Source organism: Tinamus guttatus, unplaced genomic scaffold (genome assembly GCF_059628265.1).
Source record: "Tinamus guttatus ecotype Peru unplaced genomic scaffold, ASM5962826v1 Tinamus_guttatus_pri_ptg000271l, whole genome shotgun sequence".
Taxonomy (NCBI): Eukaryota; Metazoa; Chordata; class Aves; order Tinamiformes; family Tinamidae; genus Tinamus; species Tinamus guttatus.
Genome location: NW_028288805.1, coordinates 129,024 through 153,185, shown reverse-complemented (window position 1 = coordinate 153,185; position 24,162 = coordinate 129,024). Strand labels below are relative to the sequence as shown.

Below are 24,162 nucleotides of genomic sequence, written 5' to 3'. Positions count from 1 at the left end.
CTGTTATTTGGGCCACAGTCAGTGTCTTGTCTGAAGAATTCAAACGCAAAAGCACCGTCTCTTCCTTCTTTTAAAATTTAAGCTGCACCTCGCAAAACCTGCTTTCATATCGTATGTCCTGATTTCTTCTTTTTTTTCCCTAAAAACAAAGTATTTTTCTTTGCTGTTGCTGTTACTAGGAAACATACCCTGCAAGAGGGCTGTTCACTGCTGTATGAGGCAGAAGAGCTGACATGCTTTTGTATCTTGAGTTTTGCTGGTACTGACCCCACGTGAACAATAAACATAAAAACGCAAGGGTCACTTTACTGCCTAATTTTGTGTGGCTGGGCCCAAAGCAGCTGTCAGCCGAGGCTGAGGCCCCGGCAGGAGCTGGTTAAAAGATTCTCCTTTTATTTGCTGTGCCCTCAGTTAGGATTTCCGCGCAGTTTGGGAATATGTTACATCCGGGATCCGCTCTAGCTCTCGCTCTGTTTCCACACTCGGGGGGCAGCGGGTGCCCAGCGAGCCCCGTGGGGGCTCTGCACATCGGGCTCTGGAGTGTCAGTGACTTGTGTGAGCTTGGCTGAAGGGATGAAAAATGACCCACTAAACCCACTAGAGAGCCGGGAATGCAGCTTTCCCCCCAGCTCCCAGGTTTCTTCAAGCAGTTTTTGTTGCGCCTTTTTTTAGCAGTTGTCTGAAACAGTAGGGGAGACCAAAATTTCAGGGAGACTTCTTTTTCTTATTTTTTTTAAATTTAAAGCAGACTGTATAATAATTTCCTGACACTCTTAATATACCTTAAGAAATGAAATGTTCTTGCAGGATAATGTAAGCATAATAGGTAGAATCATTGAATTTACCAGTTACATGAAGTAACATATTACATAGATGATAAATACAGTTTTACAGGAACTTTGAAATGCAAAATGTCTTTTAAGAATATGTGTTATTACAGTACTATTTTAAAAGAATCTTTTGGTTATATGTAAACACTATAGATTAGCTAACTGTTTAAAAAGTTATCACGTAAGACAAGTATGGCATTGGCATAATTAAAAGAAAAAAAAGCCCTAAAACTTGAATTCTTTCAGGGTAAAACAGCAAAAGCAGGTACCTGTCTAATGCTAGGTAATTACATGCTAAAATTTAGACTTACTTAAAGATCCAGTGTTTTTTTATGTTCCTTCCTTCTTTTGTTTTTATGTTTTAAGCTTTTCACCATTGGTGCCCCAAGGAATGTGCCACCTTGTACTATGTGTGGCAGGATAATACACATTATTTGAATGTTGCCGTTCTAATACTGAAAGCCATCTAAATTAAGTCTCCTAAATATGTACTGTCTTAAATTAAAATCCTGAGGAATTATAATCTGCTTACTTGATGGTTTTGGTTAAGTGCAAGTTGACGTATGCAGAATGCGGTTTCATTTAAGGTCATCCTTAGTAAGGCATATTAAAAATAAATACAAAAGTGACAACATAATACTTAGTTTCCTGCTACAAAATCTTAGGCAAAAATATTTTTGCATGTAGTAATGGACTTCATCCATTTGCTGGCTTACAGTAGTTAATATTTGTGCATTAAGCTGGACTGTCAGAATGTGCCACGGTGCTATAGTAGTGGTCCAAAGCTACATGCTGAAGATTTTGTTTCCATGCTCAAACATAGCTTGCACAAACTGCTTGAAGACTCTGTCCATGTAAGTGCACTTCCTTGGCCATATTCCTTCCAGAAACCCAATGTGGCCTCCACAAGAAGTCAGAACCAGAGCAACGTTTGCATTTTGCTTGGCAGTTTCTACTGGTATAGCTAAAAGGTGGGAGCGGGAAAAAAAAAGTTTAAGTCTATATCTCTCTATGAAATGCCAGGCACCTGAATAATTTTTTAAATGGTTTTTGGTTTTTTGTTCATGTTTTTCATATAACAATATATATATACACGAATAAGCACACACAACACATCTTCAACTTAATGCAGGACTTGGAATCAAAGACATGTTAAAAGTGATTTCTTTCTTCATCATGAACTCACCTGATGTGTGTGATTTTTGCCACATGCTGCGAAAGTTTCAGAAATCACCCAGCTCGATGCTTCTCTGAGTCACACTCATGTGAGAGCTCTCATGTTAATGCAAATTTACAATTCTGAATAAACAGTGTGAGTGAAAGGAGAATCAAGCCTGCAGATTTTACCTGTGTTGCAGTATTTGGCATTGGAACAACTTAGGAATTGGCACTTTAGTAGTGAATCCGCCTTCTTCGGGTAAAAGACTCCAAACACAAACTTTAAATGTTGCTTTACATTTTGTCTGAGATGTCTGAGATACCCTATTTAAGAAGATTGAAGAACATCCCACGTTCTTACTATGATTATGACTGATTACACCTATGTGCTTGGATGGCACCAAGCAAACACAGCAAGAGACAGGGAGAGCCCTGGAGAACTCACAGACCAAAGAGGCAGGATGAACAGAAAAAGGCAACGGGCAAATGGATGCACGAGGTCCCAGAAACCTGCCCCATGTTACAGAATCACAGAAGGGTTGAGGTTGGAAGGGACCTCTAGAGATCATTTAGTCCAACCCCCCTGCTCCAGCAGGGATACCTAGAGCACGTGGCACAGGGTGGTATCCTGGCAGGTTTGGAAGATCTCTAGAGAAGGAGACTCCATAACTTCTCTGGGCAGCCTGTGCCAGGGCTCTGTCACCCTCACAGTAAAAAAGTTCTTCCTCACATGGAGGTGGAACTTCCTGTGTTTCAACTTGTACCCGTTCACCTTGTCCTGTCAGAACACTAGAACATAGTTTAGGTAGCGTGAGACTGAACAGAACAAGGTTTTTTTCTCTTGCTGGCTTGGTTTTCAGCGGGCCGAGCTCCATGACGCGATGTACCGCATTAATGGCAGCGTGTGGAAAGCAGCAGGAAGAGTGGCCGGAGGGCTGTGGCGAGGCGGCCTTTCCTGTGGCGGCCTTTCCTGCGGCAGCCTTGGGCGAGCTCGGAGCGGCTGCCCAAGCCGGGCGCGTGCGAGGTCTGAACGGGCGCGATCCACAGCCGCCCTCCGTCAGGCAGCTCCCCCGGCCAAAGCTGAGAACAGGTCACTTCACAACAGAGAAAGCACATGGATTTTCCTACGGCGCTTCTATGCGGGCAGGGTGGCAGTGTTGTCGTGTGCACTGTTGGCCATAGCGGTGGCACATTGCAGAACCGTGCTGTTCATGCTCTTGATATAAAAATGAGTCGCTTCAAGCACTTTACCCCAAGGAGGTTAAACCAACAGCATCCAGGGCCATTGGCACTGTTGTGCTGTAAGGGTCCTGCCATGCTATAGTGTCCTGAGTGAGACACAGGCTTGGAGAACAAGACTCCTCTTGCGGAAAACGTCAGCTACCCTGCTCCCCCGGCTATTAATTTCTTTCACTCTCTCCCTCCTTTCGAAGTCACGCACATCTAAGCCATTTATATATAGAATCTGACATTTAATAAGTGGTTTTAATTCTTTCCTAGGTGGAAGAAACGCTGCTTCTCATTTTCTCTGTAAAAAATGTCCTTGGACTTTCCTTTGTTCAGCAGGAAAATTGCAAATACCTCCTCTGGGCCTTTTAAAGCAATATTGAGGCAAGGCCAGAAATAAAAATCAAGTCAATGAAATGAAAGCCTCCAGCTTGCCAGCCTGGACTGGGGCTGGCAAGCCTGAGGGGCTGGTTTCCAGCAGAAGCTGGAAACAGATCGAGAAAACAATGTAGTATTTCTTGCAGTGCAGCATGTGCATAACTTCAGAGCACAGCAAGCACTTGCCAGGGTTTTGTTTCAGTTAATCTCTGATCTGGCTCTCATGGACTCTATGCATGGACACGCTGCGTGTGCAGATGGTGGCTGCAATTCGTGGGAGGCTCTGTCCCCTGCATGGGGTTTTGCCCCCTTCCCTTGCAACAAGACACAGGGCGCATGGAGCACAGAGCCCTGCATGGGGCACGTGGAACGTAAAGCAGGGAGTTCCCTCCCTCCTGCTCCTGGAAAAGGATCGCATGTTCCACAGCCACCCTGCAGCTGCCTCCCTGGCACAGTGGGTGCTGGTGGGTGATCTTACAAGCGAGGACAGGGGTGGCAAACACATCAGGAGAGAAAGATTTGATGTCTAAGAAGCAGACGGCATGGGAACACCACTGATCCCACCAGCCGAGTGCTGTCCTGAACACACCTCTTAACTAGCTGAGGCAAAAACAAGTTGCACAAGGTGAGTTGTGGGAAAAGAAGATGGTCATTCACCTAGTCAGACTAGTGCCCGAGTGTGCCCAGAAATACCCTTTCTTGCTGGGAGCTTTGCTGGGGCTGGGGGAGGTGACCATAATGGTCTCCTCTGTGGTGGCAGCCCAGCTGGGGCAGAGCTCACTCTGATTGCTGCTCACTCACTCACTCACTCACGCCAAGCTCATGGTGCCTCCCACATGGATTTGCTAGTGGTCCCCAAATGCCTGAAGGCCCCTAGGGCATGGCCAGTGCTGGCTGCTTCCAACCAGCCGCAGCACCTCCCTGCTGGACACCCAGCAGCGCTTGGATGCTGCTTATCTTCCACATCAGGTAAGGTATGAGCCGCATGCAGGTGTGCATAAATCACATCTTCCCCGTCCTGACGTTCTCCCTCTTCTAATTGCCATCCATTTGGAGCAGGACTTGGCCACGGATCACTGTGCTCATCACAAGCCCCAGCACCGTGCTGAGTATGCAGCCTTTTATTTCCATCTGCAAGGAGGATATTCAGTAGGTGTCAGTTTGACCTACTGTTACATCTCTGCTCGTAGGTCCCCACGGTGAGCAGGAAAGCCCGTCCTTGACACAGTTAAGCTGGATTCAGTGGGGTCACCATTTCTGTGACTCCTGCCCACCAGCATTCCTGGCTCTGCAGCTGGGCTGTGGGCTGCTCTCCCCAAGGCTGTTCCAGGCGCTCTCAGCCACCCACAAACAACCCCGCGGTGTCACAGAGCAAAGGCTGCCACGCAAAAGGCACACAAATGGGGCAGCACATGTTGGGGTCCAAATATAACCTGGTATTTAGGCTTCCACTGACCAAATTTGGCACCGCTATTTGATCCACTGAACAGGTTTGTTATCTGTGATCACAGAACCATGATGCAACTAGATATGTGCAGAATCGCTGTGTTCAAAATCAACTTGTTGTATGTTCTTTCTCCAAAAAATATTTTTGAAAAGAAAAAATAAAAATACATGTAGGAAGCAGAATAGGCTTAAGTAAATCATTGTTGTCTGACTTTCTATTCTTTTATTTCATTTATTTCTTCATGTTACTTAAACCCTTGCCCTAATTCTTATCCTTCCCATCCTTATCCCTTTTCCATTCCCTGAACATTTGATCTTTTCAGACAACTTCATTCGATTTTGCTATTTACATGACGGGATGCAAAATAATGCCTAGAAATGATTACTCTTAAGTCTGGATTCAGAGGGACCCAAAAGGCTCAGAGAGTTCATTAAGAAGTAACCGAGCTTCAAATACCCACCCAGCGGGTATCAGGAGGGAGCTGGGCAACTTTCGGCCTGAGCACAGCACTGGCCAGCAGCAATTCAGCAGCTACTGGCTGGGCATTAATATTAGGAAATTTAATATTACGACATGCTGCTAAAAGTGAGGGAAAAAAATGCCACTTCAGATGGAAATTTGAATGTGACCCTGATAGTGATTGCTACCATTGCATCGTTTAAATTTATATCTGACACTTATAAACTAAAAGGCCTTGGCTTGGCTTGGTTATATTACATGTTCCCTCAAGCAGTGGCTTGTTTGGATTAGTTATGGCCAAAGAGGTGCCGTGCGCAGCGGCTCCACGTCTGTCCTCATCTGTCCTCGTTCCGCAACGTGATGACAAACGCGTGCAGCAGGCGCCAAGCTCTGCGCTCTGCCCTGTGACACATCCCCGTCAAGGGAGCCCCGGGGAGGAGCTGTTGTTTCCCAACACTGGGCTGAGATCAAAGGGCACACATTTTCACAGTGTATTCAAAAGCAATTCCTGGGAAGTACAAAGTGTATCGAAAGCTACACGAGAAAGAACGGTCAGGTAGTAAGAGGCAACAGGGTTGGCACCTGCAGTTTTTAACGGAAGCTCCTCCTGAACAGCTCCGTGTTTTGTAGTGATAAAGTGGACTTCATGCTCCCATCCTACTGTAGGAAGGGGCGACTGGCTTTATAAAGGACATTAGAGCACAGAGGAGTTCTGCAACAGCCCTAATGAACTTTCTAATCCCATTTCCCAATATTTGAACCTACAGCTATCTACAGGGGAAGAGGAATCATAGAATCATAGAATCATTGAAGTTGGAAAGGACCCCTAGAGGTCATCTAGTCCAACCCCCCTGCACACGCAGGGTCACCTAGAGCACGTGGCACAGGGTGGCATCCAGGTGGGTTTTGAAGATCTCCAGAGAAGGAGACTCCACAACCTCTCTGGGCAGCCTGTTCCAGGGCTCTGCCACCCTCACTATTAAGAATTTTTTCCTTGAGTTCCTGTGGAACTTTTGGTGTTTTAGTTTGTGGCCATTTCTGCTAGTTCCATCAGTGGCCACCAGTGAAAAGAGGCCAGCACCATCCTCCTCACTGCCTCCCTTGAGGTACTTATAGACACTGATTAGATCCCCTCTCAGCCTTCTCTTCTCCAGGCTGAACAGGCCCAGCTCCCTCAGCCTCTCCTCATAGGGCAGATGTTCCAGGCCCCTGATCATCCTTGAGGCCCTGCGCCGGACTCTCTCCAGCAGCTCCACATTCCTCTTGTACTGTGGGGCCCAGAACTGGACACAATACTCCAGATGTGGCCTCACCAGGGCTGAGTAGAGGGGCAGGATCCCCTCCCTTCACCTGTTGGAAGGTTGCGTGAATGCGGGCAGATGTTAACGGGGAGCTGTGAGGCATCACATAACCAGTTCCCAAAGTCAGAGAAACCCTGGAGCCTGGCTGAGAACAAAGTCTGTGGCCTGGGCTCCATCACACGGCTGCCAGGGGAAGCTGCTCCTGGTGGCCACGCCACATCCTGGGACACCCGTCCCCTGCTAATAAAAAGGACCAGCAAAAGAGCCCCAATAAATAAGCCAAAAAAAAAACAATTAAAAAGGAGCCAAGGATACACACATGTAAAGCGGTCACACTCGTAGCTAAAAAATGTTTGTCCTGGCAGCCCTTCCAAAGATAAACTAGTTACCACCAGGACAGAGGTTTACAGCCAAAAGCATAGCTCTGCTAACAAGGAATCAGTGAGTGGTGGCCTAAGCACCCAAAACTCATTGGTTCCTTGTTAGCAGAGCTACATTTTTGGCTTTCAGTTCTGACAACAAGTTTGATGCTTAGTCTTACACAATAGACCATCCCTATGATTCTCTGTGAACTGGGAGCTGTGTTTCTGTTAAAGACCAGTTCCAAGGGAAGAAGAGTTTGCTACACATGTACTCTACATGGGGTCGGGTTTTGGCTCTTGAGGTCTGGAAGTTTTGTTTTAAAAGTAAGGGACAGAGTGATGCACAACCTGCAGTAGCTTTAATCTGCTAACAAAAGTGTCAGTCCCAATGAGAACAGGTTGGAAAAGCTCAACAAATCCTCCAGGCTTGTGCTTCCACCACTACCATTTCACTGCTTTTTACCCGTGTCAGTTAGTCAGCTTTGCCACAGTTATTATTACCTTTTAAGAGCTGAATTAACAAACAGACTTAAAGTTTAATGTATAGGTGAAGCCTGTGTTCCCTCTCTGAGGTACCAATTGCAGAAGCAGGGCAAAATGGATCATCTTCCTTCTGGAGTATGGGGGAAATCATCCCAATGATCACAAGACCCACAAAATTTACCTTCCAAATCACTGCCTAGAATTTATATTTGGACACAGACTTTAGGGTAAAGGCCATACTCTTAGTTCCAGGACAGTATATGCTTATAACAGAAATAACAATTGGACAGATTCAGTGAAAATAGTCTGGTAAAGACAGTATAAATAAAAAGAGACTGACTTGAGCTCAGAAACCCCTCTAACTGGGAACTGATGAAGACAGATGCAGCATTCTGGAGGAGTACATGCTTGCCTTGATCTTGCATTTTTTGCTAAGCATTTGTTTGGCCAAAGGACAGAGGAAATCAGACTGTCCTTTCCTAGTGCTCTCTACTGCAGCAGCCCTTTTCATGTCACACTTGTCTCTAACAGGTATTCAAAACAGGAGCAATAACAGAAGTGTATGCATGTTTTTGGCATGTGTGAAATATGTGAGTACACATAAGCAGTAAATACAGTCTCTGCCATTTCCTTTATTTTTTTTTTTTGTTCTTGTCTCTTTGCCACTCATTTTGGTTCTGTGACTCAATCTACAAGAATCTCTTACTCGTGACTGGAGAAAACTTCCCTGAAATAAATCCAGGGTATGAACTTCGTAATTAAAGGTGTCAAGTGTTAACTGCTGAAGAGCGTGACCTCAACCAGCTGTTAATTATAGTTTTTCCTATACAGTAACTTTTGTTCTCTTTTGCTTCTTAAACACTGTAACCAATAGACAGACTGGAGGAATGAGCTGATCTTTTAAAAACAATTAGCAATGTGGTTAGAGATCAAAAGTAAAATGTTCACAATGATCATGTGTTTGGTAGAAAAGAAAAAGGAAAAGAGACTTTTCAGCCTTTTGGTTATTCGCGGATAATAGAGCTGCTGGTTGGACAGTTTCATCTTCTATTTAGAGCTGTCTTAGTATCAGTGTGTCTCTTTATGGGAGTACATATTGTCTACATCTTTTCCCTTGTCCTAGATTTTGGCCTACATGGTCTATGCTTTTTTTTCCCAAAAATTTTTAATTATCAGACATTTGAATTTATGGCACCGAGATCCTGAGCAGTTTACGTGGATTTCAAGTCATCTGACACATGAGAAAGTCCCAGAAGTCTGTTATAGGGACTGGCTCAAAGTATGATAATAAAAATACTTGGTTTAACTTTCACTGAACTCTGAACAGTGCAGAAATCTGAAACTGGGCTCCTTATTATAGGCTGTCTTCATACACAGTGGCCTTAAGTGGAAACTCTGGGGTTCAATACATCTGATATCTTCCTTACAATGAGCTACCTCACATCCTAAAGTGCACGTTTCTTTCTTTAACTATAAAGAGAACCTAAAGAGATCTTATCAGATATAGGCACCTAACACTTAGTAGGTGACTGCCATTCCATGTGCTTCTGCATTCTGTACTACTCCATTATCAGACATTGTATCTGTCTTTAATGTGTGTGACACTGTAGAATAAATCGCAAGACTGATCCATCCCTGGAGGTTTTGATCTGATGTCCAAACAATGTTTAAATAAACCTTCGTACATAGTTCATTCTCAGATCTATATAATTTGTCTTAATGATTGCACATACAGAGAAATAATTTTTAAAAGCCTAGACTTACCATGACCAGGTGAGAAAACATCATCCACAGAGTTTAGACATAACACTGGAATTCCTACTGATTTCAGCTTGCGGCATGGGCTGGCATCTTCATAGTAATCATCAATTGTGCGGTAGCCAAACATGACTGAAGTGAACTGCTTATCAAATTCTCTGACAGTTCTAGCCTAAAGCACAGAATTCAAATAGGGAACTGTGTCAGCATTCTGAAAACAGCTTCCAGCTAATGCAGAAGTAATATGTTCACATACCTTCATCACAAGATCCATGTCAAATAATTTCTCCAACATTTGTCGATGCCTATAAAAAAAAAGAGAGAGAGAGGAAAACTGGGGGCTTTCCTTTTTTGCCTTACAAGTAGATGTACAAGTCCTCTGCATTACAGATAAATATACCAAAATAACTCCCAATACAAGAATATGCTTGTTTTTAATTTTCTATCATGTTAAAAAAAAATCTGTCTGGAATCCAAAAGCAGGAGAATTGTTTATTTCTATGCAGGCACATCCAGAAACATATTCAGAATATGCATGAGTCATTAGAAAGATGCCAAAGATTAAAAGAATCAAATATTTAGGAATTCAAAATACACTTTAATTTTACAAAATGAAGGACTAGACCTTTCCATGCTTTTGCAGTAAGGCTAACTTTTAAAAAATCAATGTGTATATATATATTTATCAACACACTCAAACTCAGTATGTGTATATCCCAGAATTAAAGTTTGCTTTACTTGTGAATCAAGAAGTTTGATAATCAAGAAATTGAGTCCCTTGAGAAGCAGAGAGATTCAACCACACTCATGAAAATTTGTCTCGCAAAAAAAGTCTTTAATTTTAACACTTCAAGGAGAATGCTCACAGAACAGCTATGTGAAATGTTGCTACATGCTACTGTAGATCTCATGCTAACATCTTGCTACCTTGCTATATAGTTTAGAAGGCAACTCACCTGCTGATGGAAGATTGTAGACAAGTCGTCAAGTAATAGTTGAAAAGAAGCCAGTTTAGTGGCTTCTCCAGAGATTCTACAGATTCAAAAACATTCCAACCCGCAGAGAAAATTGCAGCTGCCATTAAAGGAGTGTCTCTGCCAGTTTTGCCCAGGTAGTTTAAAAGAAGCATGCTATAAACAGAAATGAAAAACAGAAACTTATATACTATCAAATTACTTGTTTCAGTTTAAAATAAATATAGCAATCAGCTATGCTTTATTTCTTCTGTCTGATTTTTCATATAATTTCTTGTATCAACGATATCAGTTGCACCTAGCATTTTTAGAAGGTAGTTAACAAAAATCAACATCTGACTCAGAAAGTTTGCTTTCACTCTCTAGATTCAAAGAGGAACCGAGTGCATTGTGTGGATAAGAGAGCATTTAAAAATAAATGGAGGTATACTATGCATGCTTATATCAGTAAAGGAGAAGGAAATGGTCATGCCAATGCACATTACTCAAGGCACTAACAAGTCCCAAATTGTCAGCAATTTTTTTACAAATAGTTTTACAATATTTCATTGGTCTTAGAACTCTTGGAAACTCCTGTGTTCCTGATAAATCTGGTAAGTCCACCCAATAAATGCAAGCTACTCCAGGTCTGCCTGCCCTACTATGAAGCTGTCTTTTGAGCTGAAGGCAATACCTCTAATCCACCTCGTACATGTGAGAGATTACAGCTGTTCTTTAGCATAAAGTATGCAAAGAATGAAGTGGTGGATAATTAACAAAATCAGCAAAAAATACCACAAAATGGCTTAAGTCTGCTTTTCTGATCAAGTGCAATTTACAATCTCTACTGCTAAGGTATAGTTGAGATAAGGAGAGAGATTTCACCACTACCTGACTCTTCAGATGTAGAAAAATCAGATTAGCAAAAAGACAGTAAAAGAAAAAAAAATAGAAAAGCTGTAATTCTTACTTTACTGTCTGAGAGCACAAATTTTCTTGGAAATCAACAATCATTTGAATATCAAGCCTTTAGCTCAAATCGTTACCAGCTCTACAGCTCAGTACAGCTCCCTGGACCCTCAGCTCTCTGCACCTTCACCTCACCGGCCCTGCTTTGGGAGGCAGCAGCGCCATGAGGCAGCCTGCGGTCACACAGGCTTCGTCCTCGGGCATCATCTGCGGAATGACAGCACAGCAGTGCACAAGAGAGACCAGTTCTTGATCTTCCAAAGCCCTGCCTGTTGGTAGGAAGCAAGAGAGGAAAGAACAACAGCCAGACCATGGGTGTGCTGCTGTAATTGACTCACACGTGAACCCAGCGTGGAGGGTCACCCGTGACGCATGTTGGAGATAGGTGACACGTTCTCCCTCCCACCCACGCAATAGGGAAAACCTAATAGGGAGTCATCAGTCCAGTTAGTGTAAGAAGAAAATTGGGCCATAAACCCTAAAAATGTTGTGGTCAGACAAAAAAAAAGCCACTTCTCTAGAGAAATTTACAGAATACATATGGTGGGAGAAGTTTTAGGATTCTTTCTGTTAGAAAACATAGGCCATTTCCATAACAATATATACTGATGTTTAAGAGAGCAAGTGGATTTTCATTTACATTTATACCCTTGTGAAGTGTATACTTATTTTTCTGTTTTACTGGGCACACTTTTAATTTATAAATTAACTGGTTATTCAGAAAATCTTGAAAAAAAAAAGAAAACTATTGTAAGACTAGGATAAGTGGATGATCTTCATGATATGCCCCAATGAGATCTCTGCTCCTGCTTAATTTTATGCATGTAAATGCTCCAATTTATTCTGAAGCATGAAAAGAGTCCCCATGTGGATGATTAGGGACTCTTTCAGTTTTATGTAAAATTAAGCATATGCCTTATCCTTGTGGTTCTGCGCTTAAAAAAAGAGTAAGGTGGAGAATCTAAACTCATGCACTAGTGGCGGTGAGGTAAAAGCCAGGAACAGAACAGAGATCCCCTGTGTGACATTAACAGACTCTGTTACCTTTTAGGATTCCACAACTAGGCTAATCTGAAGTCAGAAATGACACTGAGGGCTGAGCTGGTCTTTTGGACCATGCACAGAAGTTTAGCTTCTTCTGAGCCTTTCAGCCCTGAAAACCCAGCGCCTCCCCTAAGCCAGACAGGCCCTCTTAGTGTTAGTGTCATGGTGCACCAAACACAAAGTTAAACAGGAAGAACTACTATGCTTTAAATCTGCATCTCCATATTGAAACGATATGGAAACAAGACTCCAGGTGTGTACAAGGCATATTTTCTGGCTTTGACCGTCTCCAGTGAAACATGTTTTTACAATACAGCATGTTATTTCTTGTTCTGCATGCAAAAAAACACTGAGCCGGGGAAGAGAGAACTGACAAAGTGGGATGGCAGCCAGCAGGCTTGCTAACCTCAGGGATAGAGATTTAAGCTAGTTTTATCATGAGAAAGCCTGAAGCTTGACCAAAACCTGAGAAGTGAAGGCCTGGCGAGCACTGAGGAAGTCCCCAAGGACCAGCGTGATGGGGAGGCTCTCATGCTTCCCTGAGAAGGTAGCACGACTGCAGCCTATCTATCTCATGTGCCAGTACACAAACACACAGCATGGGGAAAAAAACAGGAGGAATTAGAAATCCGTGTGTAGTCACAGAACTACAAGCTCATGGGCACCTCAGAGATGTGGAGGGCTCACTGGCTCACAAGCCTACAAAGCTGTGATGGATATGGATACATTCTTCATGAAGAACTGACCGGGAAGGCAAGCAGAAGGGTTTGCATCTTAAACAAAGAATGTTTTTCAACGTAGGGAACTTTTCTATGGTGCAGTTTATAAACTGATCTAGGGTTCATAGGTCAAAATCAGAGAGGAGGCCAACAAATGAGATATCATGGTGGGAATCTGCTACAGACCTCCTGATCAATAGGAAGAATTAGATGAAGTCTATTAGAAGTCTTTAGAGAGATGGAAGAAACTTCATAATCACTGGAAGAAACTTCGTAATCACAAGCCCTAATTCTCACAGGGAACTTTAACCATCCTGACACTAATTGGATCAACAACACCAGACAAAAATAAACCAGGCAATTTCTGGAGAATAGTGAGGACAATCTTTTGATACAAAATCTATGAGTCAGCTAAGGGAAACACTCTATGGATCTGCTACTCACAAGTATCAAAGAATTCTCAGGTATGTGTAGGTGGATATCAGCCTTGGCAGCCGAGATCATTCATGGTGGGTTTTACCTGAGTGGGTACCCATTGCATGGGGTACCCACGGAGAAGGGGGAAGGGAAGTGCACAAGCAGAAAGAGAATAGACTTAAATTTGTTCAGGGATCTCATTGGCTTCACCCAGTGTGAGAGAGTGCTGGAGGGCACAAGGGCCCAGGGGTGCTGTTTGATCTTCAAGGACAACTGTTTGACCTTAAGGCATAAGTATGGCACATTCTGACTTGCAGAAAGTTGAGCAACAGTGGCAGAAGACCACGTGATTAACCAAAAAGCTCCTGCCTGCGTAAAAATATAAGGAAGTATCCAGAAGGTGGAAGTGGGATGGGCTGCCTAGGATAGAAAGCATGTTTGCAGCCTGGCAAGCCGAACATGAAAGAACAAAGCACCCTGGCAGCAATGCAGAAAACTAAATTAATGCTGTGCTATGTTAGTAAGAGCAAACAGGTCTAGAGAAGTCAATATTTTCCTGTATTTGACACTTGTGAGATTGTATATGGAGTATTGTGTCCAATTTTGGGCTCTCCAGGCAAGACAGAAACTGAGAAACTGAAGAGATTTCAGGAGACGGCCACCAAGATGATTAGGGGGATGTAGAATATGACATGTGGAGGGCTAAAGGAGACTGGAGAAGAGAAGGTTAAAAGGGAATCCTGTTGCAGATTTCAATTACCGAATGAGTGGTTCTAAGGAAGAGAGAACCAGACTCTTCTTGGAGGTGCAAAGTAAGGGAATAGGAGGCAAAGGGCTCAAATTGCAACAAGAAAAATTCCAAAGGGGTATTAGGAATAACTTTCCACAGAGAAGATCAAACACTGGAACAGTTTGCCCTGAGAGTTTTTTGAGTCTTCATTATTGGAGATACTAAAAAACTGACTGGATAAGGACCTACACAAGCTGATCTAACATCAAAGTTAGCCCTGTTTTGAGCAGGACCAGCTGAACTTCAGAGGTCCCTTTGTACCTAAAAATGCCCTAAATCCTCTCTTCATGGAAGACACTGGCAAAATCACATCAGCAATACTACTATCCCTGCAGAATTTCTGAGAGAAGTTCTCTTCTTCTATGGTTGTGCTGAAGAGGCTGTCTGAACATTTCTCCTAGTGTCTAGGAGAGCTTTTCCTCACCAACTCTGCTTCATTGTCTGTGATTTCTGGAGAGAAGCCAGGACACAGCAAATCTAGATAGCACTTGCTAGATCGACCCATACTGGTTTCAACAACACTGCTACTTCGTGCTTCTGAGCCAGACAGAGCAGATATCCACATCTCTTCCAGCATAACCTGCCCACACACTGCATAACCCAGAATGAGGTTAAATCTTCCAGGGTTTGCTAAGAAACACAATGTGTTACCTCCAGCTCCTGTTTTTTTATCCCTCTGTTCCAAAGAAGCCTCCATAGCTTATATTGCCCCTCTGCTTTTGTGTCAATCTGTCAGTGTCTCCTCTCATTCTGCCCCTCAACATTTGAATGTTTGCCTATTTCAACGCTACCTAACACAGAGCTAAAGGCTTCAAAGACAGTAGGTTTCCCAAAGTCTTCTGAATATCGGCTGCTGAAGACAGACCCAAACTAGTTCCAGCTCAGCAAGTTATGCAAACATACCACAGAGCAGTAATTTATAATCAGGCTATAACAGTCTTGTTTTGTGATCACGGTTACACTGTGACTTCTTTTACGTAATTTCTTACCCTCCCATAGAAACACCGGCTGCCATGAAGGGAGCGGAGGGGTGCAGGTCGTGCACATGGTGAACAACTGCTTCCAAATCCTCTGTGTTAGCAGCACAGTAAGTCCTCGGTGTCTGTAGGGAGTCAGCAGAAAAGTGCCATCATAAGCTTTTGCATCCTCCTTTAAGGACAAAGCAAACTGTACATTGGATCATTTATGTAACATGACAGATTTAATGTTTCTTGTGAAACTGCACCAAGTGGCAAATATGAACCCAGATCATTTCAGGAGGAGGTGGAGGAAGCAGCTAGTGCTAACGCTTGTTATCATTACAAGCAAAACAGCTCAGTATCTGCAGCCATCAAGCCATTAGATGAAATCTGAACACAGAGCTGCAAGCTAAACTAGATAAAACTAGAACAGATCAGAGTTAGATCAGAACTAGGTAGGCACTGATATTTTTAAAATACCCTAAGGAAATGCAGACAGATCAAGAGGGCTGTAAGGCACAAAAGGAAGTTACAGTGACAATTTCATCACCTTTACCTGCATTAAGAAAATATGTGAGCTAGCCTTGAAAATGTAGCCAATACTCAGATCTCACACACAATAAAAGCAAATAAATAGATAATTAAATTTACCAGTGGCATTTATCTAATTTATTAGCTATCTCTGTTAGCTGGGGGAGTGAAAGCATGCCTGGCATCTTTTCAGACCTCGAATTGGGCCTTGCCATGACTTCACTGCCATCAGCAGGATTTAGCTAACCCCTTTCCTGCTTACGGAAGGGAGAGCAGAGCTTTAGGGTTTCACCCATGTGGACACCCCATAATGCTCACAATGTGAGGGGCTGTCTGGAATAGTGTAAGGGAGACAATTATCCTTTGTAAGAAGGATATGGTAAGAATCTCAGTAAAATATTTTTTTCTCATGTTGTTTCCTAGCTTTCACCTACACCAAGAGAGAGTTTTTAACTACACAGTTGTTAGTACACATATTAGTTGACCTGACTCAACTTAAGGTTGTAGCTAACCTGTCAAACTTCAATATAAACTTTGAAAATAAATATACTAATATTTAATTATGAGTTTCTTGAAATTATTTGTTGCCTGAGGCAACAATGTATTTTTAGTTTTTTTTTTAAATGGCTTTCCATTAAACAGCTTGGAAATTTGTGGTTAATTTAACAAGTTTAATTAGATGAAACTAATTACTTAAAGCTTAATTTAACAAGAATATTAGGAAGTTAAAGTAGATGATAAAATACAGATGGGAAAAAAGCGAAACCTGGATAATTAAAGCTGAAAATGTTTTCAATTTGCACTTACTTTGCGTTTCCAATTCGCATCCAGACGAATCACTGTTCACTTTATTACACCTTATTAATTATAAACAGTGTGAGTGTGTTTTATTTTAATTAAACTGCCAATCTTACAAGGAAAAAATATCTTTGGAAACTAGGGTCTAATGTATTCTGTGTGAAAGTGTTTTCTTTTTTTTTAAGAGAGCTAGAGAGAGATGTTGCACTTTAATTTCAGTTAATGAATGAAAAAATAAAGTATAGCTATTCACTGTATTAATATATTTTAAAGCACCATTTTAGTTCAGATCATTGGCTGTAGTGATCTAATATCCATAACAGTAATACACAGTAACTTTCAATAACACACAAATGAGAAGTAGATTTTTGCCCATATATAGTTATTATTTAGTATGAATTTAAATCTATCTTTAAAGCAACTAGAAAAATAATTACTTGCATGGCTAATTTCTACTGTGTTGCTCAGCTCCACATCAAACTTATTAACTGGGGATTTTATATTAAAATGTAGAGCCCTCCTTAAAGAAAACGTTATAATTTCAGCTGTTTTGTTTCAGAGTAAGGTCTTATAATGCTTAAATATGTAAATCCGATTACACTAAAATACCAACAATGCATCCAAACAAGAGATCTTTTAACGATTCAGAAATTCATCAATAAGGACTTTGTGTGTCACAAAACTGCTTTGTAGATCCATCTCCAAAAGTATGTGGAAAACTACTCTTAACATGGCAGTGTGCGCATTGCAATGCTTTAACTGATTATGGGAAAACATTCCGAGCTTTTTAAATTTTGAAATCAATGGATTAAAAAAAAAAAGGCAAAACAATACCAACTATTATGCACACTCATACCAGCTGCAGAACTGTCAACAAAATGCATAGGAAGAAACAAAGCTTATTCAGCAATATTTCATTATGCTGTAGAAAACGCTTCGCTTCAAGATACAGTCATCTGTGGAACTGCAAGTTATTTCTGAGCAAATGTGATATGTATGTTCTGAGCACAACAAACTTCCTTTTAGAGATGAACTTGTGTGAGAATTGCTGAGAAAAATACAAAAAGTCTTCTAACTTTAGTATCTGGCCATCTACGTAAATCTGATTAGTTCATTTAATAATACATAAGATGGATCAATGTTAATGGAAAAGCTTATTAACCATATCAAAATCTATTTTAAATTCATACTGGCACGTAGCAACTAATTATCACTGCTCAAATTTGGATTTTTATATTGAAACAATAGGAACAAACGCATTGAGTGAAGACCATTTCTTAGACGTGTACATTTTAGATACTGAGGTGTTTGGGGAGAAGAAAAAAGTGTAAAGATTGCTCATTTTACTCTTACAGATATTAATGATTTAAAGAACTTCCTAAAATGAAATGTTCACAAAAATGTTGTGTGGACAGGGAGGCCTCTTTGAGTTTTAAAATAAGATAAATAAAAGACAATTATCAGTGACCAACCAGATGATGAAGTTCTCTTCCTATGCGTTTCCAACCTGAGCTGTGAGCATCTCATTTAAATCCAGGCCTACAAACAGACACTGCTGATTCTACATATACTGCTTATATGTGAAAAACAAAGTGATCCTTACCAAAAGTTCCTCTCCTGCAATTCCCCGATTGTTAAAAACCACACATCTAAAAATAGACAAAATAAATTTGATTATATACATTTCTATACGAGGATCATTTTAGATTGCTTGTTTTTCTAAAAATAAAATAAAAGTGAAAATACATTAAAAATTAGCCAGTTTTACAAATACAATTAGCACATGAGTATTTACAGTCTTACAGATACTGAAATCTGACCTGTGTGAAAGGACCTTTAGGCCAAAGTCACTGGAACTCCCTGTGAACTCTGGGATGTGCTGGGGCAGGTCAGATTTGGTGAGGGCCACAGGAGCTACCTGAAGGCAGGATATGCAGCTGATGCTGCCTGTGCTCAGAGCTGGCCAAGTGCGAACCACAAACTACGTCAGTGCAGTGCCGAGCCTAACCTAATTAGCACTGCTCTGAAAGAGGGAGTCGTGCATCTGTGTGCAGATATCCTCTAAAGCTACGTAATTTTATTAAATAGTAAGAAAAGCCAAATCAAGATTACAATGACGGCTGAGTCTAAATGTGAACAAATTCTTGAAGGGGTATTTTTTTGTCTTGAATAGCAGAAGTTTCTATTTTCTCTATCCTGGTGGGAGTTGCTGAATTTTCTACTAGTATTACCTCAATTTAGGGATATATATTTTTTCTTAGATAATCTACTATCTCAGTGTGGTAATTTTATTAAATGAAAAGAATAAATACTTTTAGGTAACTTAAATGCAACCAAATTGACTGCTTTTGGTATTTTTCAAATGTTGCTATTTAAAAAACTAAATTACATAATTCTGTTGAAATCCGACTATAAACCTGCTTCTTCTTAATGCCATACTCTCTTTCCCTAGGTGATCAAATGCAGGTATTTCTGTCAGAATAAATTAAAAAAATAGTACTGAGAAGTTGTTGATTTGAGGGCTTTCCTACGTTGATGTTATTTACTGTTAAATTAAGTACAAGGAGGTTTGGAAAGTACCTTAAGCGGTTAAAATGCTGCATTTCTTTCAAAATTTATTAAAGCAGTTATCCCAATCTCCAAACAGAGAATAGATAGCCAGACACAAAAATAAATGGTCACATATACCTATTTGAAGAACTTAATATAGTCAGTGTCAGGAGGCAATCTGCAGTGACAAAATGCAATATTCCAAATACAGATCCTGGAGCAGTGACAAGGCATTTTAAAGCACAGCAGCAGCAATATGATTACATAAGGGAATCTACATAATTGAGTAATCCACTTATCTTGCCCAACTCTGACCAGTAGCCTTAATAGCAAAACTAAATTAAGCTCCTGAGAGGTTAGAGAGCTCTTCTCTAAACATCCCCAGCAGGAGCAGCAGGCTGCCAGCCCGGCCTGCGCTGTGCTCGGAGCCCACGAGGCTGCTGCTGAGCGGGCGATTCTGCATTCAGGAGCTGACCTCCTCTTAGGCCTGCTCCCAACAGCAGCCCCTCCACAGGGATACTCTTGGAGCGGAGTACAAAGGCCTCTCTAGAAAGGGCAAAGCTGACACAAGTGAGTGCTGGTGCTACCATCTGAGGAGCAGTGGCATAGGCCTGAACTCTCCCCCACTGCACTGCGGAGTCTGTAGATAGTGAAAGAGCCCTTTGGAATTCACAGCCCATTACATAATTACATTGTTATTATTACTACTACTACTACTTCCTTACATAAACTGATTTGTCTAGATCTCACCTGCCTTTGGAAGGCACCTCATACCTGCTTATATTTGATCTTATTAGAACAAGCAAAATACTGGCAATGAAATAAAACAGCACCTATATCCAAGGGTTTCACTTTGATGGATCATATGAAGAATGTAGGATTCTTTGCTCGTTCCTGTCAGACCAGGCAGCAACAGGACAGTGGGCCTTGTGCTGGCATCCGGGTAGTACAAGCTGTCATTATTATCAAACCAATCCAGAGAAATCTGTCCTCCATCTGCTGTTTTAATGAGCTCGCTGAAAGGTACATTTCAAGACAACAATGATTAGATTTAAAAATATATCCATACTATTAAGAGTGCTTACAGTATACAAATTAACAGGTATCAAATCTTTTTTTTTTTAAATGAGTTTTAATCTTAAAAGTATAAAACACCCCCCAGCTAGGTACATTTGCACATTTGTCATTCACAAAGTGCCACACTTCCAGGTGATGTGAGTTAGTTCAGTCAGCCCATGGAGCAATGCCAGTTTTCAGTATCTGAAGAACTGGCCTTTCATGAATTACTGCTGCCGTCCCAGAGTCTTGTAATTAACGTGTGTTTTGGCATTGCCTGTATTTTATATAGTCTTGTAAACTGTGGTTTGCCTTTTTTATTGTCTGAGAATCTTTTCAGAGGACTTTGGATAATCAACATGTTAAACATTTAGCAGATTATTTTCCCTCTCTCGAAGGTAGGAAGCATTTATCAGCTTGGCACTTTAGATGGATTGCGCTTTGTGTTGTAAACAATGTCTGTGTTTTAAACATATGGAACAAGAGCCCAGACTGCTATAGCTTTACACCTTCAGTAAAGCTAGGATTTGATCCTATATCTCCACAAATGCTGCTAGAATGCGCTCTTAAAAAATCCATCTTAAGAATGCAACAAATATGACAATGTCCCAAGAAGATAAGCACGCATTGAACAAGGAGAAGAAGGTCTCAGTCTCGCTTTAGAAGTATGGAGCATCTTTCCATGTCTTTGACAATGAACATGCCATATTAGCAGTTTGGAGCAGGAACTACCAAAACAGAAGTCTACCTTGCATTCAAAAGCACAGCCTTGATGGCACCCACTCAAGATGTTAAAGCTCATCAGCCTTGCTGGACTCACTAGCTCAGCTTTGCCCTTTTCCAGTAATGGGAAGTAGATGCAATGCTGGCGTGTACTGCCAACCCAATCTCAAATGGTGCAAAACAAGCACTGCTGCATGGAACTATGCCTCTCTTACCTCATAAACCTTGAAATCAAAAGCGCCCAAGGGCTAGAAAAAGTGGGCATGGCTACGCTGCTGAAATGTTTCCTAGTTACTAAAACTAAGAGAAGCTGCTACATGCTAAATCTATTCTACTATGCAGAGAGAGCTGAAACAACTTGTGCTGTGTCCAGGTTCCGGAGCATAAAAGTACTTCTCCTTAGCTCTTGTGCCAAATGCTTCATTTGCCAGACTGAGTCTCATTCCTGTGTGAGGGGGAGCAACTGAGGACAAACAATATACCTTTATACAAAAGTATACTGTATGCTTTGTATACAATATTGTATATTGTATATTGTAAAGTATTTTGTATTTTTATACAAAATACTTTTTTTTTCCTAACAGATTTTGTATATAAAAGAACAAAAAATAAACCCTGCAGGTGTAAGTTGCACTGGAGCTCACAAAAGTTTTATATACTCAAAACAGGACTGAATGTGGCCATACTACAATTAGGGTTGAAGATGTCAGCTGAAAAGGCATGATTGCGTGGCCTTTGCATATTTGTGGCACTCAATCACCAGACCATATCATCACCTTAGTTCCAACATTGCCACTGGTATTTCAGGGCACTAAAACTCCCAGAGCTGCAAGACAGCAATTTGGAAGCCCCTACCTGTTAAATGCGCTATACATTGAATCCAGGACAGATATGGTTCCAAGTGTAGGATCAATTGTAAAGACAGACATAAAGCAGAAAAACGGGCACAAGCTTGAGCAACCATGGTAGCTGTTGCACAATGAGAGTGCAACAGGGTATAACCCTGACCTGGCTACACAGTTAACAGCTTCCCAGAGGAAAGGCACTTACTTCCTGTACTCCACTTGGGGTCGGGATGTGATGAAGGGACGCAGGAGCGTCTGCACGCGGCCTTCCCAGCACCAGATCGTGGGATAGTACGTTTCCGTCACCACAGGGCAGTGCTCCTCGAGAAAGCGGCAGAAACGGTCATTGCTGGCCACCAGCTGGGGTTTCTAGGAGGGGAGACTATGGTCAGGCATCAGCATTCATCAGTGAGAAAAAAAGCAGCGAAAGCCTGTTTAAATCCTCTCCCAATAAACAGCTTGCTTTCATATATTTATTTGCAATGTTTTTGTTTGATTGTTTGTTTTCATGGAAAAGAGATAAGTAAATCAAAACTAAATGAAATGTCAAAAATACCCAAAAGAAAAAAAAAAAAGCACCAAATATTATGAATGTTATCTGTTTCTGAAATATATGTATATAAGCATACCTATACTTAAGGCCTGCTTTTACTGGCATTGTACCATTCATTAAGAAACAAAACCACACTATCTCACAGTAGGTGACAAAGTTGTTACTGAGCCACTTTTATTGCATCACGCAGAAATTAAGCTTAATCCATTTACTTTGTCCGTGCACTTGTAGTACCTGTTTTAACCTAGTAGGACACTCGCTCTCCTCCCATCTCCTGCTACAGTATGCAGCTGCACTCACCTCCCGCAGGGCTCTGCACACAGACATTTTCCTCACATGATGTGGGAAACGCTCTGTTCCAAATGGCTCACATAATAACAACCATATTTCTTAGACCTGTATTTGGCCCCAGCCATCCAACACACAAGGACTAGGAGGGCGGTAAGAGAAGACTTAAAGAAAACTGTTATCCTGCACAGAAATAGCAGTATGTCCTCCTGACCCTTAGTTTTTCTCCTTGGGCAAAAAGGAAGTACCCTATTTTGGGGAGCATGAAGAGGAAGGGTACGGCCTCAGCAGCTCTATGAATGATAATGGCAACACACATAGCCTCACCAGTCATAAATCTTTGGATATGCATATTTGAGGTTGATTAAGTGTTCGGCGAGGCACTCCCAGCATTGCTCCACGGAGCCACTCTCCATCAGATTAGGAGTCTGGCTTCCTGCTACCCAAATTATATGTGGATGCCCGATTTATTCGCAAAAACAGCACCAACTGGAGGCCATGCAGAAGTGCCCCAGCCCCGTAAAAACATAAAACCACCAGGACAAAGATAGCCGAGCGGGTCCCGCCGGCCGATACGGGGGAGAGGAGGGAACTCCTCCGCCCGCCCGTCCCGCGGGCGAGCCCGAGCGCAGGTCGCTCCTCTGGCAGCGGGAGCCCTCCCGTGCCCACGCAGCCCTCACGCAGCTGCTCCCCCTCCAGCAGCCGCATTTCGGGGAGGCCACCGGGGCCCCTGGTCCCCCAGGGCGAACGAAGCCAGCGGGCAGCGCCGCGACGGGGCTCCCGGGGAAGGACACGGCGCCGCGGGGAGCACGGGCGCTTCGTGGGGCGCGTGAAGGGCCGGGCGCCCCCGGCGCCATCCCGCGAGCTGGGGCTGTGTCCCGCCGTGTCCCCCTGGCCGCCGCCCGTTACCTTCCGGGGGCTGTGCGCGGGGGACGGGGTCGGGTGACCTTGGCGTGCGCCCTCCCGCTCACCTTGGCGATGCTGCTGAGGTAGTAGCAGGCGTAGGCGACGCCGAAGCCCAGCACCAAGGACAAGCCCACGCCGGAGCCGAAGAGCCCCACGCGCACCTGGCTCTCCAGGTAGAGGGAGAGCTCCCTGGTCAGCACCTGCCAGTCCATGGCCCCGCGGCGGAGCCGGAGGCGCGGCGGGCTCCCCTCCCCGCCGAGGGACGGAGCCGCCGCCGGATGGGGCCGCCTCCCGCCGCCTCGGCCCGCCTCCCGCCACCGCCCCCGCCGCCTCGGCCCGCCTCCCGCCGCCGCCCCCGCCGCCTCGGCCCGCCCGCCCGCCGCCGCCGCCCCCGCCGCCTCGGCCCTCCTCCCGCCGCCGCCGCAGCGGGGCCCGCGCCCGGCCGGGGTCCTGGGGCTGCTCCCTGCCCCCCGCGGGGGTACCCGGCGCGCTGGGGGCTGCGGGGGCGGCGCGGGGCCCTGCTCCCTGCCCGCGGGGGTACCCGGCGCGCTGGGGGCTGCCGGGGCGGCGCGGGGCCCTGCTCCCTGCCCGCGGGGGTACCCAGCGCGCTGGGGGCTGCGGGGGCGGCGCGGGGCCCTGCTCCCTGCCCGCGGGGGTA

At 43.3% G+C, this 24,162-nt stretch overlaps 1 protein-coding gene across 1 annotated transcript; it reads right to left on the bottom strand.

Moving 5' to 3' along the window:
- Window positions 1–855: 855 nt before the first annotated feature.
- ABHD3 (abhydrolase domain containing 3, phospholipase) lies at window positions 856–23,746 on the bottom strand. The gene is made up of 9 exons (XM_088527248.1): window positions 23,570–23,746; window positions 21,963–22,126; window positions 19,967–20,149; window positions 18,187–18,232; window positions 15,285–15,397; window positions 10,360–10,533; window positions 9,660–9,708; window positions 9,410–9,575; window positions 856–1,794 (listed from the first exon to the last, which is right to left on the bottom strand). The coding sequence occupies exons 1-9, from the start codon at window positions 23,714–23,716 to the stop codon at window positions 1,616–1,618; spliced, it is 1,221 nt and encodes a 406-aa protein (XP_088383374.1). The 5' UTR covers window positions 23,717–23,746; the 3' UTR covers window positions 856–1,615.
- Between the last annotated feature and the right edge of the window lie 416 nt (window positions 23,747–24,162).

Excerpts from the sequence above, each read along its gene's own strand:
- ABHD3 (XM_088527248.1), bottom strand. The coding sequence starts at position 23,716 with ATGGACTGGCAGGTGCTGACCAGGGAGCTCTCCCTCTACCTGGAGAGC. Across the intron at positions 15,398-18,186 it reads TTGCAGGAGAGGAACTTTTG|ACACCGAGGACTTACTGTGC; the intron begins GTAAGGATCACT and ends GACTCCCTACAG. Across the intron at positions 1,795-9,409 it reads TGTTTTCTCACCTGGTCATG|CTATACCAGTAGAAACTGCC; the intron begins GTAAGTCTAGGC and ends CCCACCTTTTAG.